Source organism: Protopterus annectens, chromosome 10.part0 (assembly GCF_019279795.1).
Source record: "Protopterus annectens isolate FY-2018-M chromosome 10.part0, PAN1.0, whole genome shotgun sequence".
Taxonomy (NCBI): domain Eukaryota; kingdom Metazoa; phylum Chordata; order Ceratodontiformes; family Protopteridae; genus Protopterus; species Protopterus annectens.
In genome coordinates this window covers 1,015,243,484-1,015,269,700 of record NC_056744.1, presented here as the reverse complement: position 1 = coordinate 1,015,269,700, position 26,217 = coordinate 1,015,243,484, and the positions used below count along the sequence as shown (strand labels likewise).

The following is a 26,217-nucleotide window of genomic DNA, read 5'->3' as shown; positions in this document are numbered from 1 at the left end:
GTGTGTGTGTGTGTGTGTGTGTGTGTGTCTGTGTGTGTGTAAAATATATAGAAATAGGTAGGTATAAATATATAAAAATGCTAAATGAACAAACATACACACACACACACATATATATTTTATATATATATATATATATATATATATATATATATATATATATATATATATATGGATCCCTATCAGTAGAGCAAACTTTCAAAAATTCGAAAATCATCATATGGCCAAGACCGTAAGATCAAAGTTTTGAAAGTTCAAAATTAAAATAAAAAAATTAAAAACAAAAACATGTTTTTAAAGTTTTTGCAGGGGAGCAAACACCCCTGCACCCCCCCACACCTCCTGCTAATTAAATATACCAACTTCGAGATCTCACTGCAGTGAGGAGAACAGTAAATTTCCCATTTTGCGCTGTGCAGCGATCTCCATTCAAAATGCTCAAACTTTCTAAACATCGATCATACGGTCTCGGCTGTATGATTTTTGAAGTTTTGAAAGTTCAATCTACTGATTGGGATTTATATATATATATATATATATATATATATATGTATATATATATATATATATATATATATATATATATATATATATATATACATGTTCAGTATGGTATTCTAATATGGCGAAGGAGGAATCCACAGATCCACAGAAGCATTTCAAGAGGACATGGACAATAGTAAAAAGGGAAGGGGAAAGCAGAGATGAAGAAGAGGTAGAAAGTTAAAGGCATTTAAAAGACAGGCTAGGTAGGCTTATGAAATGCATGCAATGTTGTATAATATGATATAACGTTGTACAGATCACTGGTGATAGGGTGCAGCTCATGTAAGTACTTTTAAATCTGTAAGGATAAAATATCTATAATGATAAGGGTAAATTGAATGTAGTTTAGTAGAAGGCTTCTAAAGTGAGGGAGTGTTTCCAGAAAATGTATTATGAATTGAAAAATAATTGTCTTTATGTGACTAAGGCAGGAGTCCATCTGCACAAATGTTTACCTGGTTCAAATTCTTCTCAAGGTGCTAAACAAGTGGCTGAGGTGTGAGGAGTCATGAAATCATCAGCTTGATACTTCATTTTGTATAAACAAGAAACATCTTTATTAAAGTATTAATTATTACATGGGCAATCATACATTTATATAAATGAAAACAAACTATATTGACATATTTTCAGTTGCAAAAGTTATACACCACATATAATCTTCTGTATAGTCAATGTCAATCACATATTACATAGCTCATTCAATTCCTGCCTTTCTTTAAACCTCATTCCACCTCTAAAACATTATTCTGCATGTACTGTTACCACATTTCCCATTTTGCTATGTAATTTGCTTCAACCTTGTTTAGGGTTCCCCCCTTCTGGTTCTTTTATCTGTTACTATATTGACTACTTCTAGTATGGTCGGTTTAGGCTTTGAGTTCCATTTTACAGTAACTGCTTTTTTCAGCAGCCAACAGAATTAAACTCAGCAAGGCCTTACTATGTTTAGCAATTCCAATTCTATATCACTGCCCAGAAAAATAATTTTCTTAGTTACACCAATTTGCTCACCTAATATTTCTGACAGAGTAGTCTGCAGGGAATTTTTAAAGTCTGCCAACTCATTATACTCCCAACAATATGTTCCCAATGACCTCTTTCTTCCCCATCACACCTGCAATCTACATGCAGATAATTTCTTTGGAGTTGCTTGGGGTATAAAAATACCTAAGCAAACACTTCCAAGCAAACATTCTACAACTTCTAGGCTTTGTTGCATATTTGGAAGCCATACATGTATCCCCCCATTGTTTCTTTGTGAATTGCTTATCCAGTCTCTCTTTCCAATCCTTTCTAACCTCCTCTGATTGATTCTTATAGTTATCATACAGTATTTATATGCCCTACTAATTATCCCTTTTTAGCAGCAGCTTGTGTTCTAGATTCTTCTAAAAACTCGACCAGCCCTGTTCTTTCACTTAGGATCCCGCTATTCCTTTCTCTTTGTCTGCACACTGATATTAATCTTTCATAGGGAAGGCAATCTCTAGCCTGTAGTCCAAAGGTGTTTTTAGCCTCATCCCATTCTACTACTTTTCTCTCTCTAATTATTTGCTCCTAATACCTTGGTTCTTTTGCCATTTTTCCAGTAAATTCCCCTCTTGCCTATTCCCTGTACCCCTAATTGCAGTTATCCCTATCAGCAGAACCTCCTTTCTCCATTCCTGTGTTGGCTTAGTTCTTACAATACTTTCTGCTACTTTTAAATATAATATTTTGTATTGTTGCTGTTATTGTTATTCTCCTTAAGGATCTGCATCCAGAATCCCTGTTATTCTCCTTAAAGATCTGCATCCAGAATCTCAGTCTCTCCTTATTTCCTGAGATTCCCCACTGTTTCATAATCATCTCTTTCCACTTTGAATTATATCTTTCTTTTTGTGTTTTGTATAGGAGTCCTATCTGCATAGCTTTGAAATACCCCTTCATATCAGGCAATCCCAAACCACCCTATTCTGTTGGAAGGATTATGTTATCCCATTTGACTGTTACCCTCTTCCCCTCTTGCAGATGAAATCTTTCAACTCTCTATTAATTGCTATGCACAACTTCTCCTCTGGTTGATAAAAATATGCCTGACCTTTGTAGAAAACTAAAGGGACTAAAACCATTTTCAATGTTTGTATCTTGCAATACATATCCATAAAACAGAGCTAAAGTTTCTCAGTCTTTGTATTATTTTGATTTAGTCACTACCCACATATCCTTAGCTGCCATACTAGAATCCTTTTTAACCCATACTTCTAAATAGTTCATTTTATCATGTCCCCATAATGAGTATTGCTGAACCAATCTGTGTGTGGGTACATATTTTACAGCTATTGCTTTTATTTTTCTTCATTAATTTTGTATCCCAAAAAGACTTGAAAACGACTCAAAATGTTCCACAACACTGAAATATTCTTGTCTGGTTTCATCAAGTACAAAATAAAATCATCTGCAAATAAAGCCAACTTTTCTAGATTACCATACCAATTATATCCTTAATTAAATTTCTGAGTCCTTTTTCTTTGCTAATGGTTCTAAATGTAATGCAAATCACAAATGGGAAAGAGGACACTCCTGCCTAGGGCCTGCTACTTCATTTTGAAGTGAGGTTGGAAGTCTGGCAATGACAAAGCTGATCCTGGACATAGACCTAGAGTTACTGCAATCTTCTGAGTTTGTGAAGAGTCTCTGCCACCTTAAGTTTTTCATGGTCTGCAAAGAGGCAGAAATGCATGCACATGCACAAGTTACATCTACCGCAGTTCTCAAGGCCCTAAATGAGGAAGAGTTGTCAGTGAAAAATAGGACTTAATTTAAAAGCCACTAGTACTTATGATGGCATTTTGCAGTCCTTGATCAGATTGTATAAGTGGAACAAATTGGTGCAGTGAGCAAACTGGTAGAGTCCTTGGTGTGGAGGTAAGTGGGGGGAACAAATAAATAGTGCAGATGCAATCATTAACTATGTTTACGTTCAAGGATATGGCATGGATGGAGAAGGCATAATTTCAGCTATCCCAGATGTAAAATGAGGTATAAAAGGAAGGCTTTTAAAAAAAAAAACAGATGATCAGAAATGGGATTTTGCTAAGAAGTAGCTTCAGGGAAAAAAAGGAAAACATGCATTCCTAAAGTAAGTGGTATTTAATACAATTTTCTCAAAAGTGTTAAATGACCTAGTGTAGAAAAAGAATCACATTATAAATTAGACTGGCTTGAATAAACCTTAGTGGTTAGCAGACAATGCAGAACATCAAGAGTCAATCTACAGTGTTATAGAAGGTAAGGCAGATTGAGTAGGTAGGTTGAGCAGTCATTGCATGAGAAGCATTATAATGCTTACATGTTACACATGATTAATATCAACATTCACTAATTTAATGATCTGTAAATAATGTAACAAAATGCATGAAATAAAAATTGTGTATAATGTTGATGGATAAATTCATAGACACCCTTTGCACTAAGTGCTAGAGGCTGACAGAAAGCAACTAGGTCATAAAGCTGACAGACACAATTTATAAACAGAAGTTTGCATCTAGCAGTACAAGCTTGGTAGGCTACAGAGGGATATGAATGGAGCACAGCAGAAAACTATAATTCAAAGTGGAAAAAGGTGTTGATGAAACAGTGGGGAAGTTTATTTCACCAAAATGTATCCATAAAGACTTAAAAAGAAAAAGTAAAAAGTCAGCTAAAACACTTGATGTCCTTAAAGGGTCGTTTGCACATAGCCCATGGGCTTCTTTTACAGGAACTATAAGTTATCTTACAGTGAAAACTCTAGCTTGGCTAGGTTTCTCCTATAGTTTTTATTATTTCTGGAATATGGTATTCTGTTGGGAAAGAGAGATTACAAAGGCAACTGACAGTATTACTGCATGTAAATAACATGCATGGTCTTAAGGGCACAGGGCATATATTTCTGAGGGAAAGTGGTATTGCTGTCTGTGTACCTAGCACTGCAGCAGTGAGATGCTATAGAAGAACAAAGGCATATAGTGTAGTAGATCGTAGTTCTTGATTTTCATTTGCATTCTTTGAGTTGGATGGGGTGTTCACTGACTGGTTAGCATGCACTGTAGTGCACTGTATATCCTACATGCATGCAGAACATGTAGAAGGGGTTCCTATCAGAAGAGTGAACGCTTAAATTACTGAACGCACTTTTATCGAACTTTAAAATGTGAAAGCTGAAAATGTCGAAGGCAGGGGGGAAAAAATCGATAGGCCATTCTCCGAACTTTGCTGTTTTCTCCACTGTGGTGCAATCTCGGAGTTGGTATATTTAAGTTGGTGGGGGGGGGGCAAAGCCCTCCACTTTATTTTGCCTGTACATTGTTTTTTTTTTATTTGGATCAACAAATTTTTTCCCTGGGAAAAAAATCGCTGATCTGTTCCTTCTGCATTTTAAGGTTTTGCATTTTTAAGTTCGATAAAAGAGCGTTCACTATTTTTAGTGTTCGATGTTCTGATAAAGACGCAGTGGAAGACGTATTTTAGGGAATGGATAAGTAAGCCACATATGCTTTGTTACATATATGTACAAGTTGCACACGTGTGTGCGCGTGTGTGTGTGTGTGTGTGTGTGTGTGTGTGTGTGTGTGTGTGTGTGCGTGTGTGTGTGTGTGCTTGTGTGTGTATGTGTGTGTGTGTGTGTGTGTGTGTGTGCGTGTGTGTGTGTGTGTGAAAAATGCAGGGATGGGTTATACAATTCAGCCAAGTTTCTGATTTGACTTGTCCCATTACACATTCCTCCTAGTTTACATCTAATCTGGCCTGAATGATCTGTGAGTCATTGAGTGATGTCACAAGCCTGCCATGTTACTGGTCCCTATTATGTAGTATTGTTTGTCAATATATCCTAATCTTGCATGCTATTGGATTTATGTTGTTAAATGTGGTACAACAGCAAAGGTAATACCAGTTATGAGTGACATGAAGCAATCCAATGTGCTTTCTTTGCAGTATGTACCTATATCTGTGTGTTTAGGTGTATGTGTGTGTGTCTGCATGAATTATCATTAGGAGGGGTGTTTTATATTGAATATTGCTATTATAGCAGTAATAGCTCAGTATCTGGGGTTTTCCTGAAGCAAACTGGCCTCTTCCTTAATAACATTCCTCAATAACAGCACTGTCGTGCATTTTAAGAAGATGGCTTTACAGAGAATAACCTTCTCTGAATTATACCGGTGGTGTTATTCATGTTTATCTCATTATTTGACTACCTGCTTGGTATGTCTGTTTGGTGTGCAGTAACATACCACCTCTACTGGCTTGCTGCTGTGTTTTCTGCAAATTTCAAGTTGGCATTTCCTCTTTTGTACCCCAGTCCTATGCAGTGTGTAGTGCTTTTATAAAACATACTTAGAGTTAATACTTTCACTGTTGCTAGTTTACTTGGCTAGCAGTACATTACTTAAGGCTGCTTGTCTAGCAGTGTTTTTTTTTTCTTTAATACTGTAGTAACTGTGAACTACATTTTCCTTATTGTGCAAATATGTGAACTGCTTGCATTTGGCTTAACCCCAACGATATATTAAAGCATAAGCTGTGGTTTTCAGTCCATTTCCATTTTCTGTTTTCATTGTGTATCTTGTTAAGATACTTCGCCAGAGGAAGAACTGAAGTAGCTTACCTCCCTATAGCTGCTTTCTGGTTGAACGTCTTCTCCTTCTGTAACTCTTCTTTATGTTTCTTTATGCGTACCTCCCAAACTGCTTTTATGGCAGTGACCGTTCCAACACAGATAGTTACTCCTGTCATAGTTTACAGGACGAGTGTTCTTTATGCTGTTCCACTTCCACAGTCACAACCGGTACATCACGACCACAGTACACTTAGCTGCTTAAGATAAAACAGTGTTATAAGAGCATGATCTTGTCAAATGTTTTAATTAAACTACTGCAGTAAAAAGCATAGTTCAATCCATCAGTAATGATGCACAATGTACAATGTGTACCATAGAAATGAGTAAGAACAATGAACAGTTTAATTTAAGACACCAGCTTTTGGCCACAGTGCTGCCTTTCAGTGAAAACAGCATGATGTAAGTAGGGCATAGGTTACTAGGCATGAACTCCAGGAGATCACTGAGGAGTCTAGCTTAATTTCTCAATTGCTCCAAAACACTGTCTGGTTAAATAACTAGATCAAGGTTACACAGAAGGCAAAGGGAATCAAACCTTGCACCACATGAAGGATCTTGTTAAGAGTTCATAGCCTTAATCCTCTGTACTAAACTGCCAAGTAATGTAATAGGAACCCACAGGATAAAAGGAACAGGAAGGAAAATGAGTGAAATTAATAAGTATACCCAGTGAGAGAGAGAGAATAAAGTGCAATACAATATAAATAAAAATCAATACACAAAAAGACAATATAAAAACAGCTAGATAAAATGAAGCAGTTTATTATCTTGAGAATCATAAACATGTTAGTGGTAACTCACATTGTTGAAACAACATATGCTGGATGTCATTTTCACAATATGTTCTGTGGCAAAGTCAGCTTTTGTACTAACAAAATGCAGTGGAGGTATTCTGTTTACTTGGAGGTTCAAAGCAGTGACGTCAGAGTTAGTATGCTGGGAGGTACAGGGTATGTTTCCTTTTTTCCTTTTACTAGTCCCACACTTGCTAACAATCAACCCCATATCTCTGTCTTTTCTCATGATCAGAACTTTCATTCCCCTACTTACAGGGGTACACGTTGATTACAGGGAGGGGAAGCCATCACCCTGGCAGCTCCCGTGGATTTTTCCTCTTTTACAGCCTGATGTCTCACTGGTTGACATGCACTCATAGGTACAAGGGTCATACTTCAACTTCAGCTTTATTTAAGATCTTGAGTCCAAACACTACACAATTTATTAAAAACAAAATGAACACTAAAACAGAAAGCAGAGATAAATGAGAAATAAACTGAAACACAGATATACCACAAAAAATACAATTTACCTGTGATAGTAACTACTTAGTAATAGCTATTCAGCACTGGCAATGCTAATCAAATGAAAGTTCAAATAAATGAGATTTTAAAGAGTCCAAGTAATAAATAAAAAAGTCACATAGAAAAGCCACATAGGGGGCAACAACAAAAAGAACCAGACAGACTGGAGTATTCACTGTAAAATATTAAACCTCCTCAAAAGGAGGCTTGGTTAATATATACAAATGATAACTTAAAGCCAAATAAGGGCTCCACTTATGGGTTATCACTTTACTTTTTATAAATCTTCATTACCGCATCCGGGCCAGTAAAGCCAAACCCCACTAGCTAAAGAAATTAGATGTTTTGCCCTTTCTATGGGGTCAGCAGTACATAGCACAGGCTACCATATCAAAAGCCTGAGTGATTTCTAACAGGGCCAGAACCATGCCTCTGTACTTTTAGGCAGTGAAAATAGGAACAAAATCCTTTGAAAAGTAGTTAGATTCAGACAACAATATCGGGACATCTAATTATCATAAAATTTGAATACCAAATAGCACATAACTCTTCCTGCTTCCAGTAGGACTTTGGGAAACTACTCAGAAACACCAGTTTAAAAACAGTGACAAATCACATTATCATAGAGACAGTGAAAATCTGTAGACTTTAATGAACTGTATTACACAATTCTACCACTGCGGTGGTGGTGCTGCGGTAGCGTTGTTGCCTCACAGTTAGACGTTGCCCATTCAATTCTCAGTTAGAGCGTCTTCTGTGTAGCGGCATGCGTGAATGGGCATTCCTTCATTGAAGGTTGTGCATTAGGCCCGGCAAGCCAGTACGTAAAAATCTACTGCCAATCATTAGCGGACCGGAGTTCTGCTGTGGCGACCCCTAACCAGGAAAAGCCGAAAGACAAGAGAGAGAGAGAAAGATCACACAATTCTACCACACACAGTAACGTTATTTTTGCTTCTAAAATGGGGAGATGTAAGCTGTGTGTCCTCCTTCTTTAAATTATTGTATGTTGATCATGTAGTGTGGTTTTCTGTGTATTAAACAGCTTTAAAATCATGTGTGATGAGTGGGATTTAGAAAATTGTTTTAAGGGGTAAATCAGGCCTGAAAATAGGAATGTTTCTCCAAATTAGGGACAGTTAAGAGATCTGAGCAGAACAAATTTATGATCCATCTCATGAGGAAGGACATTTCAGGCTATGTCTGACACAAAAACTGGACTGGAATAGATTGATGATTTTTGTTATCTCTCAAATATGATTTCAAGTGAAGATATACTCCATTCTCTCGAACCTTACTGACAGTGGAGGAATGAGACAGGATGATAATTATCTAGGTTGTCTACATCTAAACGTGTATTTTTTAGGACTGGAGTAGCCAAGACTTCCTTAACTGAGCTGTGCATTCATTGGTAAATTATATTATATAAACTTCCTTTTAGTATATAAGCATATTATTTGCATTTGAAGAATCATTAACCCTGTCGTATGTGCATATGAGCTACATCCCAGCTGAATAGAAGGCACTGCGTTCTGCCAGATGAGCACAGACTAACACAAGAACTGATTGAATTCCAGTTGCAATTCTCAAATACAAAGTAGATTTCTTTCTGTAGCTGGTACCTTCCAGTAGTCTTAGTTAAACAGAATGGAAGAAATGGGCTAACATGTTTATTGAAAGGCACTGTGCCTTTCTGTGGTCATATAGATAGTTCTATAGCTGGTGTGAGACTTTCTGATGGTTATCTGAACATGAAAGAGCTCTAATACATCATTCTTCTTTACCAGGCTTGATGTGAGTCTCTTCTGAATAAAGACTGAGACACCTGCAGTTTTTAAACCATGTCTCAGTCACTAGCCAGATGTCTACATCCTCCTGGGTGAGAAGGGCTTGTAGGCAGTGGAGTTTATTGTTTAGGGTCCTAGCATTGATCAGAAATACCTTCATATTTTCCTTTATTTGCTTCGTTATATTGGTAGGTTTATCAGTCTGGCATTGCCTAAAAAGTCACTATGGGGGTGGACAATGTCTTTGCCAATAATCAAAAACCTAGTGGGGACAGATGCAGGCCATTCCTGCATCTGTCCCCACTAGAGGCCAATGCAGGCCATTCCTGGTGAAGTGGTGTGGAACTGGACCCCCTTCTTTTGACACCAAAAAGTTATCCAGTTATTGAAGTCAATTATTTTTTGCCATTATTGTGGGATCATCCTTTTAGAAGATAGAATCGTGCTCAGTGCTAGACTTATAACTGCCTAGGGTACATAGTTTGAGAGCTCCATTGTGTCTCTCTTCATATAGTCCAGGGAGGTACATATCGAGTTATTGACACTTGCATGTGCTATAGCAAAGCCTGGTAAGAGTTACATCTGTATGTCTTATAATGGAGTCACTATAACTGAAAGGTTTGGTTTGGTAGGTGCTTACCTTAACGGCTTTGCGCTATGTGAGATAGAAGGCTTAACCTGATGAATGTGCTTTGTTCCTGTGTTGTGTTTTAGGTGTCTTTTAGGTTTAGTCAAGTTAATCTTTAGAACCTCAACATATGGTGGATTATGTGTGCTGTAATGGCCTTGGCAAGGTGTGGTATGTGGTGTACTGCTTATGATTTTGGCATCTGAGTGTAGAGTGTGTGAGATTTTGGCCTCCGGTGATATTATATATGTTCATCTCTCACACATTGAGTTATGCAGTCTGAGCAGTACAGAATCATTAGCAAATGGGACAAATCTTACACTGTCTCAAGATACCCATCTCAATCAGGCTGGCTACAGAAGCTGTGAAGTGCAGGAACATGGTTTTCACAAGAATGACTTAGAGGAGGCAGGAGTGACTACAATTGCTTGGAGTTTGTTTAGGATACTGTTTGAGTGGACTTACTACCAAGGCATAGAAAAATGCCTAGTTATTTGGTCAGGGGTGTACTGCAGCTCAAGGTGTGTTTATTTGAGCTTGGTGCAGGGTATTTGAGCCTCGGACCTAGATTTCTAAGGTTCTATAGATTTCATAGCTCTCTTTTAGGAAAAAAGGATCCTGAGCAGACAACTCACTTTAAAGTAAATGCACTAGCAGTGGTATGCTAAGTGACGCTCAGCATAGACATTTTTTTCTTTTTGATGACAAGCTAATTTGTCACAATCCAGGGTTTCCACATTTCTCAAATTCTTGAATAAAAGACTCTGGGTGGGTGAAGCTCTATACTGGTTATAACAGACTGTCTAGAGAGGGGTCCAATCAAATAAAGACAATAGTGGAGGTCTGTGACTTCAGAACCTGTAGAAAGTCGCAGTTCTCTTGGTTCTATGACTCTGAGCTACAGGTCAATGATGTCAGTAGATTTGAATTTCAGGAACTTTAGCTTTTGCAGTGGAGGCAGGGGAAAAACTATAATTAGTGTACAAACAATAGGGAGCAGTAGGGAAAGCATTGCTTAATGAGCATTTTTTCCATCCCTTTCAACTTTCTGGTTTAAAAGCCCGTATTTGTGCACTGCGCAGCGGCACTCAGTTGAGGTAAACTATTACTGGTGCCATAAAGTCTGCTGTTCAATTTTCCCCTTAGAACGTGCTTGTTCTTTTACTTCTTGCACTTCAATTACTGTACTCGGCTAGCACTTTAACAGGCTTTTGTAGCATTTATTGTAGCACACTTAGGTGCTATCAGCACTAGCTGTTCATAAGCAGTAACAGCACCAGTACTCATTAGTTATGACTGCCCCTCCTGCTATAATTGTAGGGCAATTTCCTGTGCTTTCTCCTGCTAACTTGGTGCACTTGGGCATTCTGAGACAGTGTGGCAACTGTCTAATGTACACAGACAACCCTTTCGTCTTACCTCCCAACACTCATACCTGTGAGAGATGCACTTATATCACTAAACTGGAAGCAGTGCATGCTCCAACCAAGACCGGACTAGCTGGTCAAGAGGAGAAGGTCAACACCTGCAACTCACTATGTAGAACACACAGCCCTCCAAAATACCAACCATCACAACCCACACATAGAAACACAAACCGTACACCCACCTTCACGGAGGCTCTCAATAAAAATTTACCCAAATAACAGAGATCCCCGAGACAGAAACGCACTTGACCACCACAACACAACACCAACCCCAGAACACATAGCTCACCACCACAGTGTGCCCTCAACCTAAGCCCTTAAGGCAAAACACTTTGCCCAATATACTAATTATAGGAGACTCAGTTGTGAGGCACACTGACATCCCACTCACTAGGCTGAACAAGGAGAAGGTGACAGTCAGTTGTCTATCAGGTGCCAGGAACAGCTACAAACAAATGCAATCTGAGGGTCATGCTGCCCGATGCTAGAAGTCTAAATCTCAAGATGCACTCGCTCGAAGCTCTCATCAAAATGGAGAATGTCAACATCTGTGCTGTAATGGAGACCTGGTTTAAAAAGACAGAAAGCACCCCTGTACTCCCAGGCTGCAACTCATTCCATACTTTTTGGCCCCAGAATAAGGCCAGAAGCTCCAAAGGTGGTGGTGTCTTCATATTCTTAAAGGATATGCACACCTCTAGACTGGTAGCCCAGCATAATGTATCCAAGACACTTCAGGTACAACTAACACTGGGTAAGACAGCAATACAATTCATAGCCTGCTACAGAACCCCAAATATGTCCCTAGACTCTCACTCCAAGTTCCTAAGCACCATGGAATCTATCAAGGCCCAACCCAATACTCTCATACTGGGTGACTTCAACTACCCTTCGATCAAGTGGGAAAACTATTCAAGTACCAATGTACAGGCCCAATGCTTTCTGGAATTTATCAATTCCAATGCCCTGGACCAACTCATTCTGATTCCCACTTGAGGAAGCAACATCCTTGACCTGGTTATCACCAACATGGGAGACCGTTGCTCCACACCTACAGTCAATTCCTCCCAGGTTAAATCTGACCATGAAACTGATCACCGTGGAAATCTCCATCTCACCTACACTGCCCGCTAAGGTGACCACCATGAAAAGCTGATCTAAAGCTGACTTTGGGCTCCTAAAAACAGAGGTGGCTAACTTCTCGGCACCCATGCCAATGGAAAATAGCTGCATGACTGCCGAATCATACACCAATGCACTGTACGAGCATGTACACAAATGCATGGACCTTGCCATACCAAATAAAACTTAAGACGCTTTCCTCCAAAAAAAGGAAGCCAATCTGGTGGTCCTCAGCCATCAATAAACTCTACAACAGAAGGAAGAAACTGTTGCAGAAAAAAATGAAGTCACAAGACTGGAAAACCTCCCTTATCAGTCTCAACAAAAAGCTGAGATTCCTTATCAAATCCTCTAAAGTCAGCTATGAAGGCAGAATTGCAGCTGACACCAAAAACAATGACAAAGCCTTCTATAGCTATATCAAAAACCTCAAAGGCAATACCCAGATTTGCTCTGAGTTATTGCACAATGGCACCTCCCATAATGAGCCAACAGATATAGCCAACATACTAGCCAACAGATTCAGTGTCAACTTTACCCCTCTCTCCTCCAAGGGCCCTATCACAATAGGTTTATAGGTTCATAGGTAGGTACTAAGTTATCGGCCCAAGGGCTTAAGTAAGCCTAGCCAACAAGGTTCCCTGGCTTACGCCAACCAAGAAAGTTAATTTCCTGTACCCCTGTTGAGCAGAGCCACAGAAGTGATCCCCGGGGTGTATTTCCTATTTCCCATCCACTCATCAAGATTTTTCTTGAAGAGTGCTAATAAGGAACTTTGCTTGACATATATGGGTAGCTTGTTTCAGAGTATAGGAAGTCTCTGGGACAGGAATCTATCCCTCCAGCATGTCTTGTTTATTGTGGTGACAAGTTTTAGGTCCCTAGAGCATGTAGCTCGGAGGGATTGAGATTTCTTTAGGTGTAGCATGTCCAACAGCTCTGGGTTTAACATAGCTTTATATGTTAGGCAGAGATCTCCTCAGCATAGGCAATATGCTACAGAGTAAAGCTAGAGTTTTTTGAGACAGTCAGTGTAGGGCATCTATTTGAGGCCAGTAATCCTCTTTGTGAGGTACTTCTGTGGCCTTTCCAACTGCTGTAGATGTCTTGTGAGGTACATTCCAAAAGGGTCATTGTACTCTATAATGGGTCTAATGAGCGCTGAGTAGAGGGGAACAATGACCTCTTTTTTTCCTGGATGAGAACCCTTTTGTGATGAGGTGTGCCACATAGAAGGATTTCCTGACTAATGTGGAGATGTGATTATCAAAGGAGAGACTATTGTCCACCTGGGTCTCAAGGTCTCTTATCACGCATTCAGCGTTAGGTAGACTGCCATTTATGGGGTAGTTCATGGGTACAGAGTTTTTACCAAAGTGGATGACATTGCACTTTTTGGTATTGAGCTTGAGGCCATTCCTCTGACACCAGGCATCTGTCTCAGTGAGGCCCTTCTGTAGGATGTCCACATCATTTGGGGACTCGACTATGGCTCCTAGTTTGCAGTCATCTGTGAACTTCATTAGCCAGAGGCCTTCTGTGTTAGCCTGTACTTCAGAGAAGTAGATACCAAACAAGAGAGGTCCCAGGACTGAACCCTGTGGTACTCCACTTGTCACTGGTTTGAAGTCAGATTTGGAGTCTGCAACTTTTACAGTGTGGGTTCTGTCAGTGAGCCAGTTGGCAACCCATCTTGTGACATAGGGATTTATACCTAGTTTAGTCAGTTTAGCTATAATTCCTGAATGGGGGATGGTATCGAAAGCCTTGGCGAGGTCAAGATAGACTGTGTGAACCACCTTATCCTTGTTTACAGCTTTGGTGACTACCTCAAAGAAGTTGATCAGGTTCATAAGGCATGATCTGCCTTTCACAAACCTGAACTGGGTGGGGTCCAGAGTTTGGAGGTTACCAATGTCTTTGTTTATGAGTTCCATGATGATACGTTCCATGGCCTTGCAGACCAGGCTCATCAGGCTAATAGGGTGATAGTTCCCAGGATCAGTGGTGGCTCCCCCTTTGTGGAGTGGGATAACTGTTGCTGTGCGCCATTCAGTGGGCACAAAGCCTGACGTGAGACTATGATTGAACATGGTGCTTAGGTGGGGAGCCAGCTCGCTCTGACGTTCATGTAAAACACAGCCTGGGATGTTGCCCAGTCTCATAGATGCTGTGCTTTTGGTTTTAAAAGTGCAGCTTTTACCTGCATAGATGTGATTACAGGGACTCTGCATTCTTCCTTTATAGATATGGGCCCTTTAGGGGGTGAGATGGGGGTTAAGTTAGCATTGAACCTATCTGCCAGGATGTTGGCAATATCAGTTGGTTCTGTATTTTTCACGCCATTGTGCTGTAACTCAGAGCAGATCTGGGTGTTGCCATTGAGATTCATGACATAGCTATAGAATGCTTTGTGGTTGCCCTTAGAATCAGTGGCAATTTTGTTTTCATAGCTAACTTTGGAGGATCTTATAAGAGATCTCAGCTTCTTACTGGGGCTGACCAGGGAGCTCCTCCACTCATGGGATTTTACTCTCTTTTGCAACAGTTTCTTCCTTCTGTTGTAGAGTTTGTTTATGGCAGGGGACCACCAGATTGGCTTCCTTTTTTTTGGAGGATAGCGTCTTGGTTCTGTTTGGGATAGCATGATCCAGGCACTCGTGTAAGTGCTTATAGAGTGCATTTGTGTAGAATTCAGCAGTGGTAACTGTATTGTCCATCTGCATGGGTGTCATGAAGTTCGCCACTTCTGCCTTAAGAAGAATGAAGTTGGCTTTGGAGAAATTTTTTACTGTGGTTTCCTTAATGGTGGGTGGGGGCGGGATGTGGACATCTAGGGTGATTAGCTTATGGTCAGATGTGACCAATGAGGAGTTGACTTCAGGTGTGGAACACCGGTCACTCATGTTGGTAAAGACTAGGTCTAGGATATTGTTGCCCCTGGTGGGGGTGTGGATAAGTTGATCTAGGGCATTGGAATTTATGAATTCCAGAAAGCGTTGAGTGAAGGAGTTGGTACATGAGTAGTTTTCCCAGTTAATGGTGGGGTAGTTGAAATTGCCCATTATTAGGGTGTTTGGTTGAACCCTAATATTTTCCAGTATATCAAGGAAAGAGGAGTGGGAATCCTGGGGCATGGTGGGGGATATGTAGCAAGCTACAATTTGGATTGCAGCTTTGCCCAGTGTTAGCTGCACTTAGATAACCTCGGATGCATTATACTGCGCAACTAGCCTGGAGGTGTGGATATCCTTAATGAATATGGACATACCTCCACCTTTGGTGTTCTGGTCCAGGTTAGATGGCCGAAAAGTGTGATATGAATTATAGCCTGGCAATGCAGGGGTGCACGCTAAAGCCTTGAACCAGGTCTCAGTCACTGCACAGATATCAATATTCTCCATTTTGAGGAGTGCCTTGAGTGAGTGCATTTTGATATTTAGACTTCTAGCATTGAGTAGCATTACCCTCAGTTTTTGCTTGCCTGTTCCTGTTATGGTGGTGAATTTGTCATTTGAACCTTGCCTAAAAAAGGCACTATAGGGGTGGCAAGAGCTTTAGCCAGTATCTGGATTCCCAGGGGCAACACGTACCCACCATTTTTATGGCACAGGTAAAAGCTGCATTGTCCAAAGCCAAGAATACAGTGTCCATGGGACCTGATAATATCCCTGGCTGCATCCTAAATGAGCTACAAAATGAACTGGCACCACATCTGTGTGGCTTGTTCAATCACAGTCTTGCCACAGGCTATGTCCCTAATGAATGGCGTACTGGTACAGTCATCCCTCTCCATAAAGGGGGGGCAACTACAGACCCCATTAGCCTGACGAGTTTGGTATGCAAAACTATAGACTGCATCATCATGGACCTGCTTAACAAAGATATAGGCAATCTCCAAACTCTTGACCCCACACAGTTTGGCTTTGTCAAGGGGATATCCTGCCTGCTGAACCTGGTTGACGTCATCGAGGCAGCACCAACGCTGTCGTTGAGGGTAAGGCAGTGCATACAGCCTACCTCGACCTGGCCAAGGCCTTTGATACCATTCCCCACTCAGGTATCACTGATAAACTCACCAAATTAGGCATCAATCCTTGCATCACTAGGTGGGTTGCAAATTGACTCACAGACAGGACCCACAGAGTGAAAGTTGCAGATTCCAAGTCAGAGTGTTGACAATTCACGAGTGGAGTCCCACAGGGCTCGGTCCTGGGCCCACTCCTGTTTGGCATCTACTTCTCAGAAGTCCAGGCCAACACAGAAGGACTATGGCTAACCAAGTTCACTGATGACTGCAAGCTAGGAGTCATTATCTACTCCCCAAGTGATGCAAACATCCTACAAAAGGGCCTCTCTGAGACCAGTGACTGGTGTTGGAACCATGGCCTAAAGCTTAATGCCAAAAAATGCGTTATCATCCCCTTTGAAAAAACTCAGTTCCCACAAATTACCATGTTGATGGGAGCCCACTGAACACTGAAGGGGCCATAAGTGGTCTGGGCACCCAGGTCGACAGCCACCTTACCTTCAACCACCACATTGCCACTGTGGTCAGAGAGTCCTTCTTTGTGGCACATCTTATAACCAAAGGTTTCACATCCAGGAAGAAAGAGATCATCATCCCTCTCTACTCAGCCCTCATTAGACCAATCTTTGAATATAATGCCCTGTTTGGCATGTACCTGACCAGACACCTACAACAGCTGGAGATGTCACAAAAGTACCTCACAAAAAGGATCCTAGGCTTTAAACTTATGTCCTACATGGACAGACTCAAAAAACTTCAGCTGTTCTCAGTCTCTTATCATCTACTTAGAGGTGATCTCTGCTTGACTTACAAAGCCATGTCTGACCCAGCCCTACTTGAAATACTACACCTAAAGAAATCCCAGTCCCCCCAAGCTACACGCTCCAGAGATCACAGCCTCATTACCACAATTATCAGAACATGCTGGAGGGACAGGTTCATCTCCCAAAGACTGTCCATACTCTGGAATAAGCTTCCCGTTCATGTCAGGCAGAGCACCTTGCTGGCCCTCTTCAAGAGAAATCTTGATGAGTGGATGGGTAACAGAAAGTTCACTCCAGGGAACATTCCAGTTGCCCTACAGGATGGGGGCACTGTAAACTATCATTGGGTGGCACGGTGCATGGGCAAATCTGTGGAGGGTGGGGAAGACATAAGAACAGAGGAAAACTGTAGCAGTGTAACAAACAGAAAAGCATCAGACTGCAACTTTGAGCAGGCAAATGATAACCATAATATAAGGCTCAAGTAGCAACATTGAAATGTAAATAGTTACAGAAGGACAGAAGCACAAATACTATAGCAAAAATTACAGTGCTGCCACAATCCAATTGCAATGTAAGGTACTAGACTAAGCAGAAATTTACCAGTAACTCTGCTTATTGAAGAATGCAGTAACAAATGACCAAATGAGGCTCATGCCCTGCAGTAGTTCACAATTCTCCCACAATTGTGAATGAAACGACAAGACTAAGCTTCCAAACTGAGTTTAAAATACAATTGTTTACAAGTAATTCTACTTAATGGAGATAGAAATGATGTATAATGTGTAAACAATGATCTTGCAGTAAGAATTCTCCCACAAATTGCAAGAGAAGCTACAAGACTGAAGTCCCAGAACTGGTTAAAAATGTAAACAGATAAATATTTTGGTTAATACACAGGAAAATACAGAAAAGTAAAAAAAAAAGAAACAATATTACTACACAGGTTGTATAAGTGCAACTGAAAAGATTTAATTGAAATAAAAGCTTTTTTTTCTGTTTTTGATAAAAAGCTTGTTTCTCACAGTTCATGGCTTCCCATGCTTCTCAGAATCTTGAAGCATTAAATGTTTAACATTTCATTAGTCATTCTGGTTTTACGGAAAATCTCTGTTTCGTTCTTTTTCATCTGTTTTCCAAACCTGACTGCAAGGAGTCCTGGAGCAGAATCTAATTAGCTGTCTATTCTAAATGAAGGTGAACAGATCTATGTAGGTGTTTCCACCATTTGGATCAATTCCTGAAAGACCCCCTCATTTAATTTCCATTTGTGAGAGTCTGACAGGGTCCTGCTCAGCTTGTATGCCAGAGTGTTTTGCTCTGAAGCGTAAAACTATGCTTTAGCGTGATATACAGCCAGCAAAGCCACCCTGCAAAGATTGTGGGATCTGGTGACCCTCTTCCCATGCGTTTTTATGTTCCATGTCACTGTGGTATTGTTTGTTATCATCTTTAATGGTCCTAGGGACCACAGATGATATAGAGATTCTATAGTATGGATCATAGCTAACATCTCTTTTAGACTGAAGATTTTTGTCCTGTCTACAGTGCTCCAAAGTCCTTGCACATTTTAACCTCATAGAAACAGCACCCATGCAAAATCCAATACATCTGTTTTTACAGATTGGGCAGGGTTTGGAAGAGAAAAAAATCTGAATTTAAGGAAATTTGCTCCCACAACCACAGCAATACTATCATCACAAAACCTCAAATTGGAATTTGAAACTCCAGAGGGTGAGAATGTTGGGTTCACATGGTTTTGATAAACCACTGAATTTTTTCATGTGTAGCCTGGCAAGAGGAATCATGAGAATCATAGATGCCATGAACCCTAAAATCCTGATATAGTCCATGGCTGATGTCTGAGACGCTTTAGAGAAGCTCAGGAACACTTCTGGATACAAGTCTACTTTTTTCTGGGTTAGGAATGCCTTTTGCAGAGAGGAATCTTGAACGTAGCCTAGAAAAATTATTCTCTGGGAAGGAATTAAGGAGGATATCCGACTGTTGATCTGAAAACTCAGTTCAAGAAGATTTGTAACACATGCAAGGGACTCCTGACTCTTGGAAAAAGACCCTGCAAGGCTAAGCAAGTCATCTAAATAAGGAAATATATGATGTCTTGCAATCTGCAATAATCTATCAAAGGAGCTAGGCACTTTGCAAAGGCCCTTGTAACCACAGATAAACCAATGTGCACTGCAGAAAACTGATAATGTGACCTACAGACAGAAAATCTTAGGAAACTTCTCAACTCTGTGGCAATGGGAATAAAAAAAATATTCTGAGGGTTGAGAGGTAACAGACCTTTGCAAAGTTAGCATTTTGAACTTTGGAACGTTCATAAACAGGATGAGAAAGGAGAGGTCAGGAACTATTCTCCAGGGGAAGTCCTATTTTGGAACCAGAAACATTCTTGAATAAAATCCTTTTTTTAAAACTGACTGTGGTGCACTGGTCCTATAACCCCCCCCCCCCCCCCCCAGAAAGCATATTCTGAAAAAAACACAGGCAAAAGTTCTGTTTGGTTTGGAAGATGGAGAGAAATTCCCCTAAAAGGAGGCAATTGAGTAATAGATGGATGAAATAGAACTTCCTTATCTAAAAGAATTGAAAATCTTGAGCCACATCCTCAGAAAACTTTTGATTATGTTCCCAGGCAAACAACCTCATCATCAAAGCAGCAGTAGCAGTAGCTCTGGAAACTGAATCAGTTCAGTCATTCACATCCTTCAAGGAATGATTAGACACTTGAGAAATGGTAGAAATATTAGGATTCAGAAAAGATCTATGCTTTGATGACAGACTTGCATATTCCTCAAACTGTCTACACAAGCTAGCACGCAAGTTAACATATGAGCCTGATAGTTTAAAATTCTAAAGGCCAAAGCAGGAGAAGGAAACAGTTCTCTTACCAAACCTGTCAAATGTCTTACCACTTTTATAGAAGGAGAGCGTTAGCATTAACTACGTTCTTATTAGCAGATGGAGAAGAAACAGAAATGGCTGCCGAGTCTGACCTAAGATTAGAAAATAAATATTTATTAGGTTGAGAAATCTCATAATGTCTGTTTGCATTTTTGGGGATTGAATCTTGACTGTCTGTCAGGGTTATTTCATGCAAAATCAAAGGCATCCTCCAGAGCTGCTACAATAGCAGGAATGGGAGAAGAATGTGGAATATCCACCTTTATAATATCTTTTGACAGAAGAGGGAGCATCAGCCTGTTTCCACTGAAACAAATTATTGTAGAAACAGTTTTTGCAAAATAAAAATTCTTCAAAAGAAGAAACTAATGATTCACTGTCATCAGAATCAGTATCAGGGGCAGGAGAAGAAAACATTGAAGAAGCCCTGTCCCTGTTCATATCTGAGTCATCTGAATCTTCATCTCTCTAAACAATAGAATATGTAGCTAATGATAAATTTACCTGCTGTTTTAGAGAATTTAAAACCTGTAATAAATCTTTAGCCAAGGTAAGCAATACATTCTTTTTTAACTGAAACAGTATTGTCAGAGGAAATATGTCTAACCTTCTGTTTCTCTTTCTTAGGGACATCCCTGCAGAGAAAATACTAAGAAAAGACTCTTCAGACTAGGGAACATGATTTTTTATTCTGGCTACACCAAGAAGAAATTCCCAGAGAAACTCCCAGACCCAAAGAAAGTGGCTCGTCTTCTTTTGGGATTGACACTGGAACAGCTGCAGAGAATGTGGCTAACGTCTGGTCTATACTGGCAGGAGGTGCAACATCAGACAGTCCTGAGGAAACCAGTGAGTGGTTTGAGGAACCTGTAGTAGCCAGTGCAGAAGCACCTGCCAATGGCTGCAGCACAGAGAGAGCCCATGTACTGGAATTCATGCCCTGAATGAGTAAGACAGCTTGAAATCTAGTAAGAGTTGCTGGAAAGATCATTCGAAGGGTAAGTATGTATAGTATACATAAACATTACCCACATTTACCCTTAAGTAAATTCCCACATACACCAAAGTATTTGAAGAGCAGCACACGAAAAAACAATCTCCCCATAAAAAGTCCTGGAAGTGCAATTGCGGGAATGAAAACTAAGTAGGTTGTCATGAAGTGTACATAAGTGCTTCATAAAATATTCAACCCAAATATCTTTTCTATTTGCCTTTCAACACAAAAGTAAGCAAAATCAGCACAGTTTAGTATAAAAATAGCACTAAGAAAATAAATGGCTACCACTATTTGAATATGCTAAACTGAATCACAGAAATAATAAAGCTGGTGTTTTTAAAGAGACTGGTAACCAATGTTGTAAGTAAAACAGGCAAAACTACTTCAAAAATAGTGTGAAAGGGTATCCTCAACTGGGACCTATCTGTCAGAAATGGAAGAAAAGGGCCAAGTGTTGATCCTGTGAAGCCCAGAAGAGTGCTCTCAAGTGCAGCAAGAAAAAAAAAACAAAGATCTTGGCACCGAGGCTGCTGTTTTTGTCCATTTGGGAGGTCATGCCCTATCATCCTGGGCATGTTTGGAAGTGATCCAGAGACTTTTGGAGACTGGCTGGTTACTATTTCCAGGACAGAATATAATCCATTTATCTTAGGTTACTACAGCAGTGAGACTGATGAACACAGATTAAAGCTGGGGAGAGGAAGGATATTTTTTTTTTATAAAAAAAATCTACTGTCAGTGAGGGCGATTGTTTCTTTCTGAACTCTATCAGGCATTCTGATGTGGCAGACATAAATGGTGAACCCTTAAACTGCAGCTGTTCCATCCATCATGTTTAACATTTCTCGCACAGATACTAATAAAATTATCTCCTTCAACCATAAACAGTAATAAAAGCAGTTATGGATATTGCTTAGTGACACTCCTGGCACTTAAGTACTAAATTTATTGTATTTCGCTTTCTTCAAGAAGAACTTGTGGTGAGCATACCTTCATGAGCACTGGGAAATTAATCTACAAACACATAGAACTATATCATTTGTAGAATTGCTTTAACTCTATGGTATGTGATTATACAGTTCTATAAGCATTTATTCTGCCTGGGTATCCAACATTCTTTGATTTAGGGCAACAACCCAAGTACACATCCATGTCTTTAGTAGCAAAATGTACAACTATTTGTCATTCAGATATATCTGCTAAACTGGTTTCATCCACTAGTGTGGTAATTCCCAAAAAAGTATCATATTTTTCAAACAATTTTTGTTAATATGATATTTACTGTGAAAGTGAATAACCACTATTTTTAGTAAATAGAACATCAATTATCTGCAACAAACTTATTCCACATGCATTTGATTTAGCTTCTTTCGTGGCTGCAGATTGCTGGTCTCCCTACAAACATTCAAACTTCTGATTTTAACACTGGTTAGGATTCCTAAATCCTTTATTTCTAGCAGAAGCCCTTCATTCCAAGACTGTGTAACAAGTAAAGGATGACTGCATGTGATTCAAAGATCCCATTTATTTATATACACCTCTGTCACCACTGCAAAAAGTGTCTCTATGCACATGTTGAAGTTGTATGAGTAATATTCAGTGATACTGCTGCTTTTGGGTGAAGGGGTCTGGCAAAGTACACCAGACAATCCTGGATACAGATCTTCCACTGAACCTTTTTTTAATTCAAAAGCAGAGGCCATTACTTTAACCTGTTGTTGTTCAGAGTCCATTTTAATTCCATCTCCTTAACAAACAATCTAGTATAAACACACTCTCCCTGTCCCTACCCATCTACTTCTCACCTTACTGCATCGATGACTAAATGAGTGAATAAATGTAGGTACAAATTAGTGCATCAGATAAATGAATGACTGAGTATATACCAGCTTATGAGTGAGTGTTTTGAACAGTACAGTACTGGTGTAGTGCCTTCAGGGGAAACAGCATGCTCACATGGAAACAGATTCCTTTTCGCCCCTTACATTCCGGAATTAGAGTTAGTAGCCTGTAGAGGTGTGGGTGTACACAAGGGACCTCGAGTTTACTACACACACACACACACACACACACACAGTAAAAGAGAGCACAGTCATCTGTCATGGTACAATATTAGTCTCTCTGCAATCTTACTGCATTACAAACCAGGTTTACTAACATGGCATGAGCCAAGGTATTCCAGTAATTCAGTAATCTGGGTTACTAAATTAACTATGGGCTTGCTTTGTCTCTGGTTTTCTAAAACATTCCTTACATATTTGATGTCAAACTCATTCATTGTAAAAAAATATTTAATAATTCCATACTTTATTTGTGCTTGTGCCATTGTACCAGAATATATTTTGTAGTACTTAACCTTTTTAGCACTTTGGAGAGAAATGAGGTAAAACACTAAACTACTATGCAAATTCTACTTAAAATGAAACATTTATATTTCTGGCAGCATAGTTCTACATCCAGTAAATTACTGGACAGTAGTAAACAGAACTTTGGTTGCAGAAACAAATGTAGACCAAGCAGTTACTTCTTTTCAAGTTTGTGTTATATTATATTGTGAAGTTATTTATCTGGATTAATGAACATTCACTATATCACACATTAGTTATCCTCATATGTCAAATGAAAATGGAGATTAGATTTTTTGTTTCTGATTTTCTGATGTGTTTCTCTTGGTCCTACCTGAAAAGTGAATGTTTTTGGTGAGCCACCTGGGACTTTTTGGTAACTATGGTATAATTATTAAATATATAGGGCAGAGAAACAATTTCTGTGCAAATGTCCTGAGTAATAAACAAATAAGGCTGACACTTAGATGGAAAGGAAGAAGGAAAAGCCACCAAACTGCCTTTTAAACTGTTCAAAATGCTGGGTTTTCTGAACCCTCACAACAGCATATGAGGCCTTTCAAGTCTGTTATACTGCAAATAAATACTCTTGACAAATTCTTGCTATTATATTACAAATATACTAGCATACACAATACGCAAGAAATATGCGTTTTATTACAGCTTGAAAATAATGAGAATACATCAAACACCCAGCTTACTTCAAGAGCTGTTAGCTATAATAAGACAAAACAAATGTAAACTCAGCGCTACTGTTCCCAGAATGATGAAGAATGCACTCTTAGAACTATGTCTAATAGAGTGCCAGAAAATCTTTATTAAATAGGTCTTCACAAAGTGAGATGATATCCTGAAATGATACAATTTGCTTTAGCTACACTGTCTCTTTTGAATTGTTCTTATGCAGAAATTCTAAGCAAGTAATTTTTTTGCACTCAACAAATAATTATGCAAGCAATTTCAGTATTAGTACATCATGTTATTTAATAAATTAATTCTTTACTTACTTTACAGAGCTATACAATGGTTGATTGTAGCAAAGGAAAACATTCAATGCTGCCTAATTCATGTGAGACAAAATAATTTGAAATAGGATACTAGTGAGTTAAGATCTAAGTTTAACACTTGGATAAAGCTAAAAATAGGCACCACATGACTGAAGGCTGCTACGAATGAATACAGGTGCCATGCATACTTCTCGTCAGGCAGTGACCTCAGACTGTTTTAGCACTGCATGGCCTTTCTCAACATGATCAAAAACTCTAGTAAGTTTAACAGCTTCCATGATAATGAATTAAATATAATATATTTTGGTGCAGAATTCCTAAAAACAAATTATTGAAAAAGTTCTTTAGAAAGTAATGAAATTAATTTACTAAGTAATGGCACAATGAAAATGAAAGAATTGATTTTTTTTTTGTATTATAGAAAATTATGCGGTCCAGTGGAAACTAGAGCAGTCTCAGTTGAAAAAACTACAGAAAATGCTTTATTATTCTTCACAATGAATTGATCAAATTTCCTAGATTAAAAAATTATCAGAAGCTGGACCACATTGAAAAATGAGGTATAGACGTGTTGCCAGCACAGCTGAACTGTAAAAGCACAAATTGGCTTATCTTTTCAGACAGATAATATCACAGAATTTACTAAGAGTGCTGTTCTAACAAATCTTGAAATAAGGAAAGCCTCAAAATACAATGAGTTTCTGTACATGGAAGATCAAACGGATGTGCCACACGGGAAGATAAGACAGGGCATCCCACTTGGGTTAAATAAGATAATAAGGCTTCTCATGCCATTCGTGCATAAATGAAGATGAATAATTTAGTAGACAACTACCTTACAATAATCTTTAAGAGTTACAAGGCACCATCTACTGCTGCTCATTGGTGGTATATTTCATGGTAAATGGGTGTTGTCTTGGTAGTAATACACATAAAGGGAAATTAGGATTGTGAAAATCCTGTAGTGTAGAGTTAGCAAGTGCTGTTGCATAGACAGCAAGCAAAGAAAAAGTCAGAGACAGTTTTAAATAAGTTACTCTCAACTAATGTCAGTAAACTTCCATGTACATAGGAGGAAAGATATTCAGGGACCCAGGGAATGTCCCTTCCATTATACCTGATCATCATAGTGCTTATGGGTGGATAACAGCTGGTACACACCTCTGAAAGCACTGTTACGGTTGGGTCTAGCCCTACATAACAGGTTTATCTTTTTCCCAATTTTGGAGCATAATCCTGACACTCTGTGCACTTTAAGTGGTAATTAGAAGGTAGATGGTTCAAGGTAGACTTGAGGAAATACTACTTCAAAGAGAGGATGGTAGAACACTGGAATGAACTGCTTGATACAGTGATAGATGAAACCATCATAAGTAATTAAAGATGCTTTGGACACAGTGAAAAACAGCCACTCGTAACAGGGAAATGTCCCTTTCCCTATTAAGTACTGTAGGTGACACCCTTTAATATGATTATAAATAACAGGGGCTACAAAGAGCTAAGTCCCCTGAATGGGTTGTGTGAGGGACTCTGCCCCATGTAACAATTTAGTTTTTTTTTTTGACTGCCAAATGGACGCAGTAATTTTGTTAACACCATCTAAAGTTAAATGAAGAGTTGGACTTACTACATGGAAAGGTTAAAAGCAGTCATAATAAAATGTGCAGTACTTATGAAAATAATGATGTTAT

The 26,217-nt window shown here is 39.3% G+C and overlaps 1 protein-coding gene across 3 annotated transcripts in view; it reads right to left on the bottom strand.

The window, feature by feature from the left end:
- Window positions 1-24,600, bottom strand: part of LRRC39 (leucine rich repeat containing 39) — a 365,433-nt gene extending 340,833 nt beyond the window's left edge. For 2 of the 3 annotated variants that reach the window (XM_044085779.1, XM_044085781.1), the window contains exons 1-2: window positions 24,527-24,589; window positions 6,179-6,387 (exon numbers count right to left, since the gene is read on the bottom strand). In XM_044085779.1, coding sequence (XP_043941714.1) covers window positions 6,179-6,306 — 128 coding nt within the window. In that variant the 5' untranslated portion in view covers window positions 6,307-6,387; window positions 24,527-24,589. Of the gene's footprint in view, window positions 1-6,178; window positions 6,388-24,526 lie in introns of all 3 variants that reach the window. The other variant, XM_044085780.1, reaches the window with a different exon arrangement.
- Window positions 24,601-26,217: the final 1,617 nt, after the last annotated feature.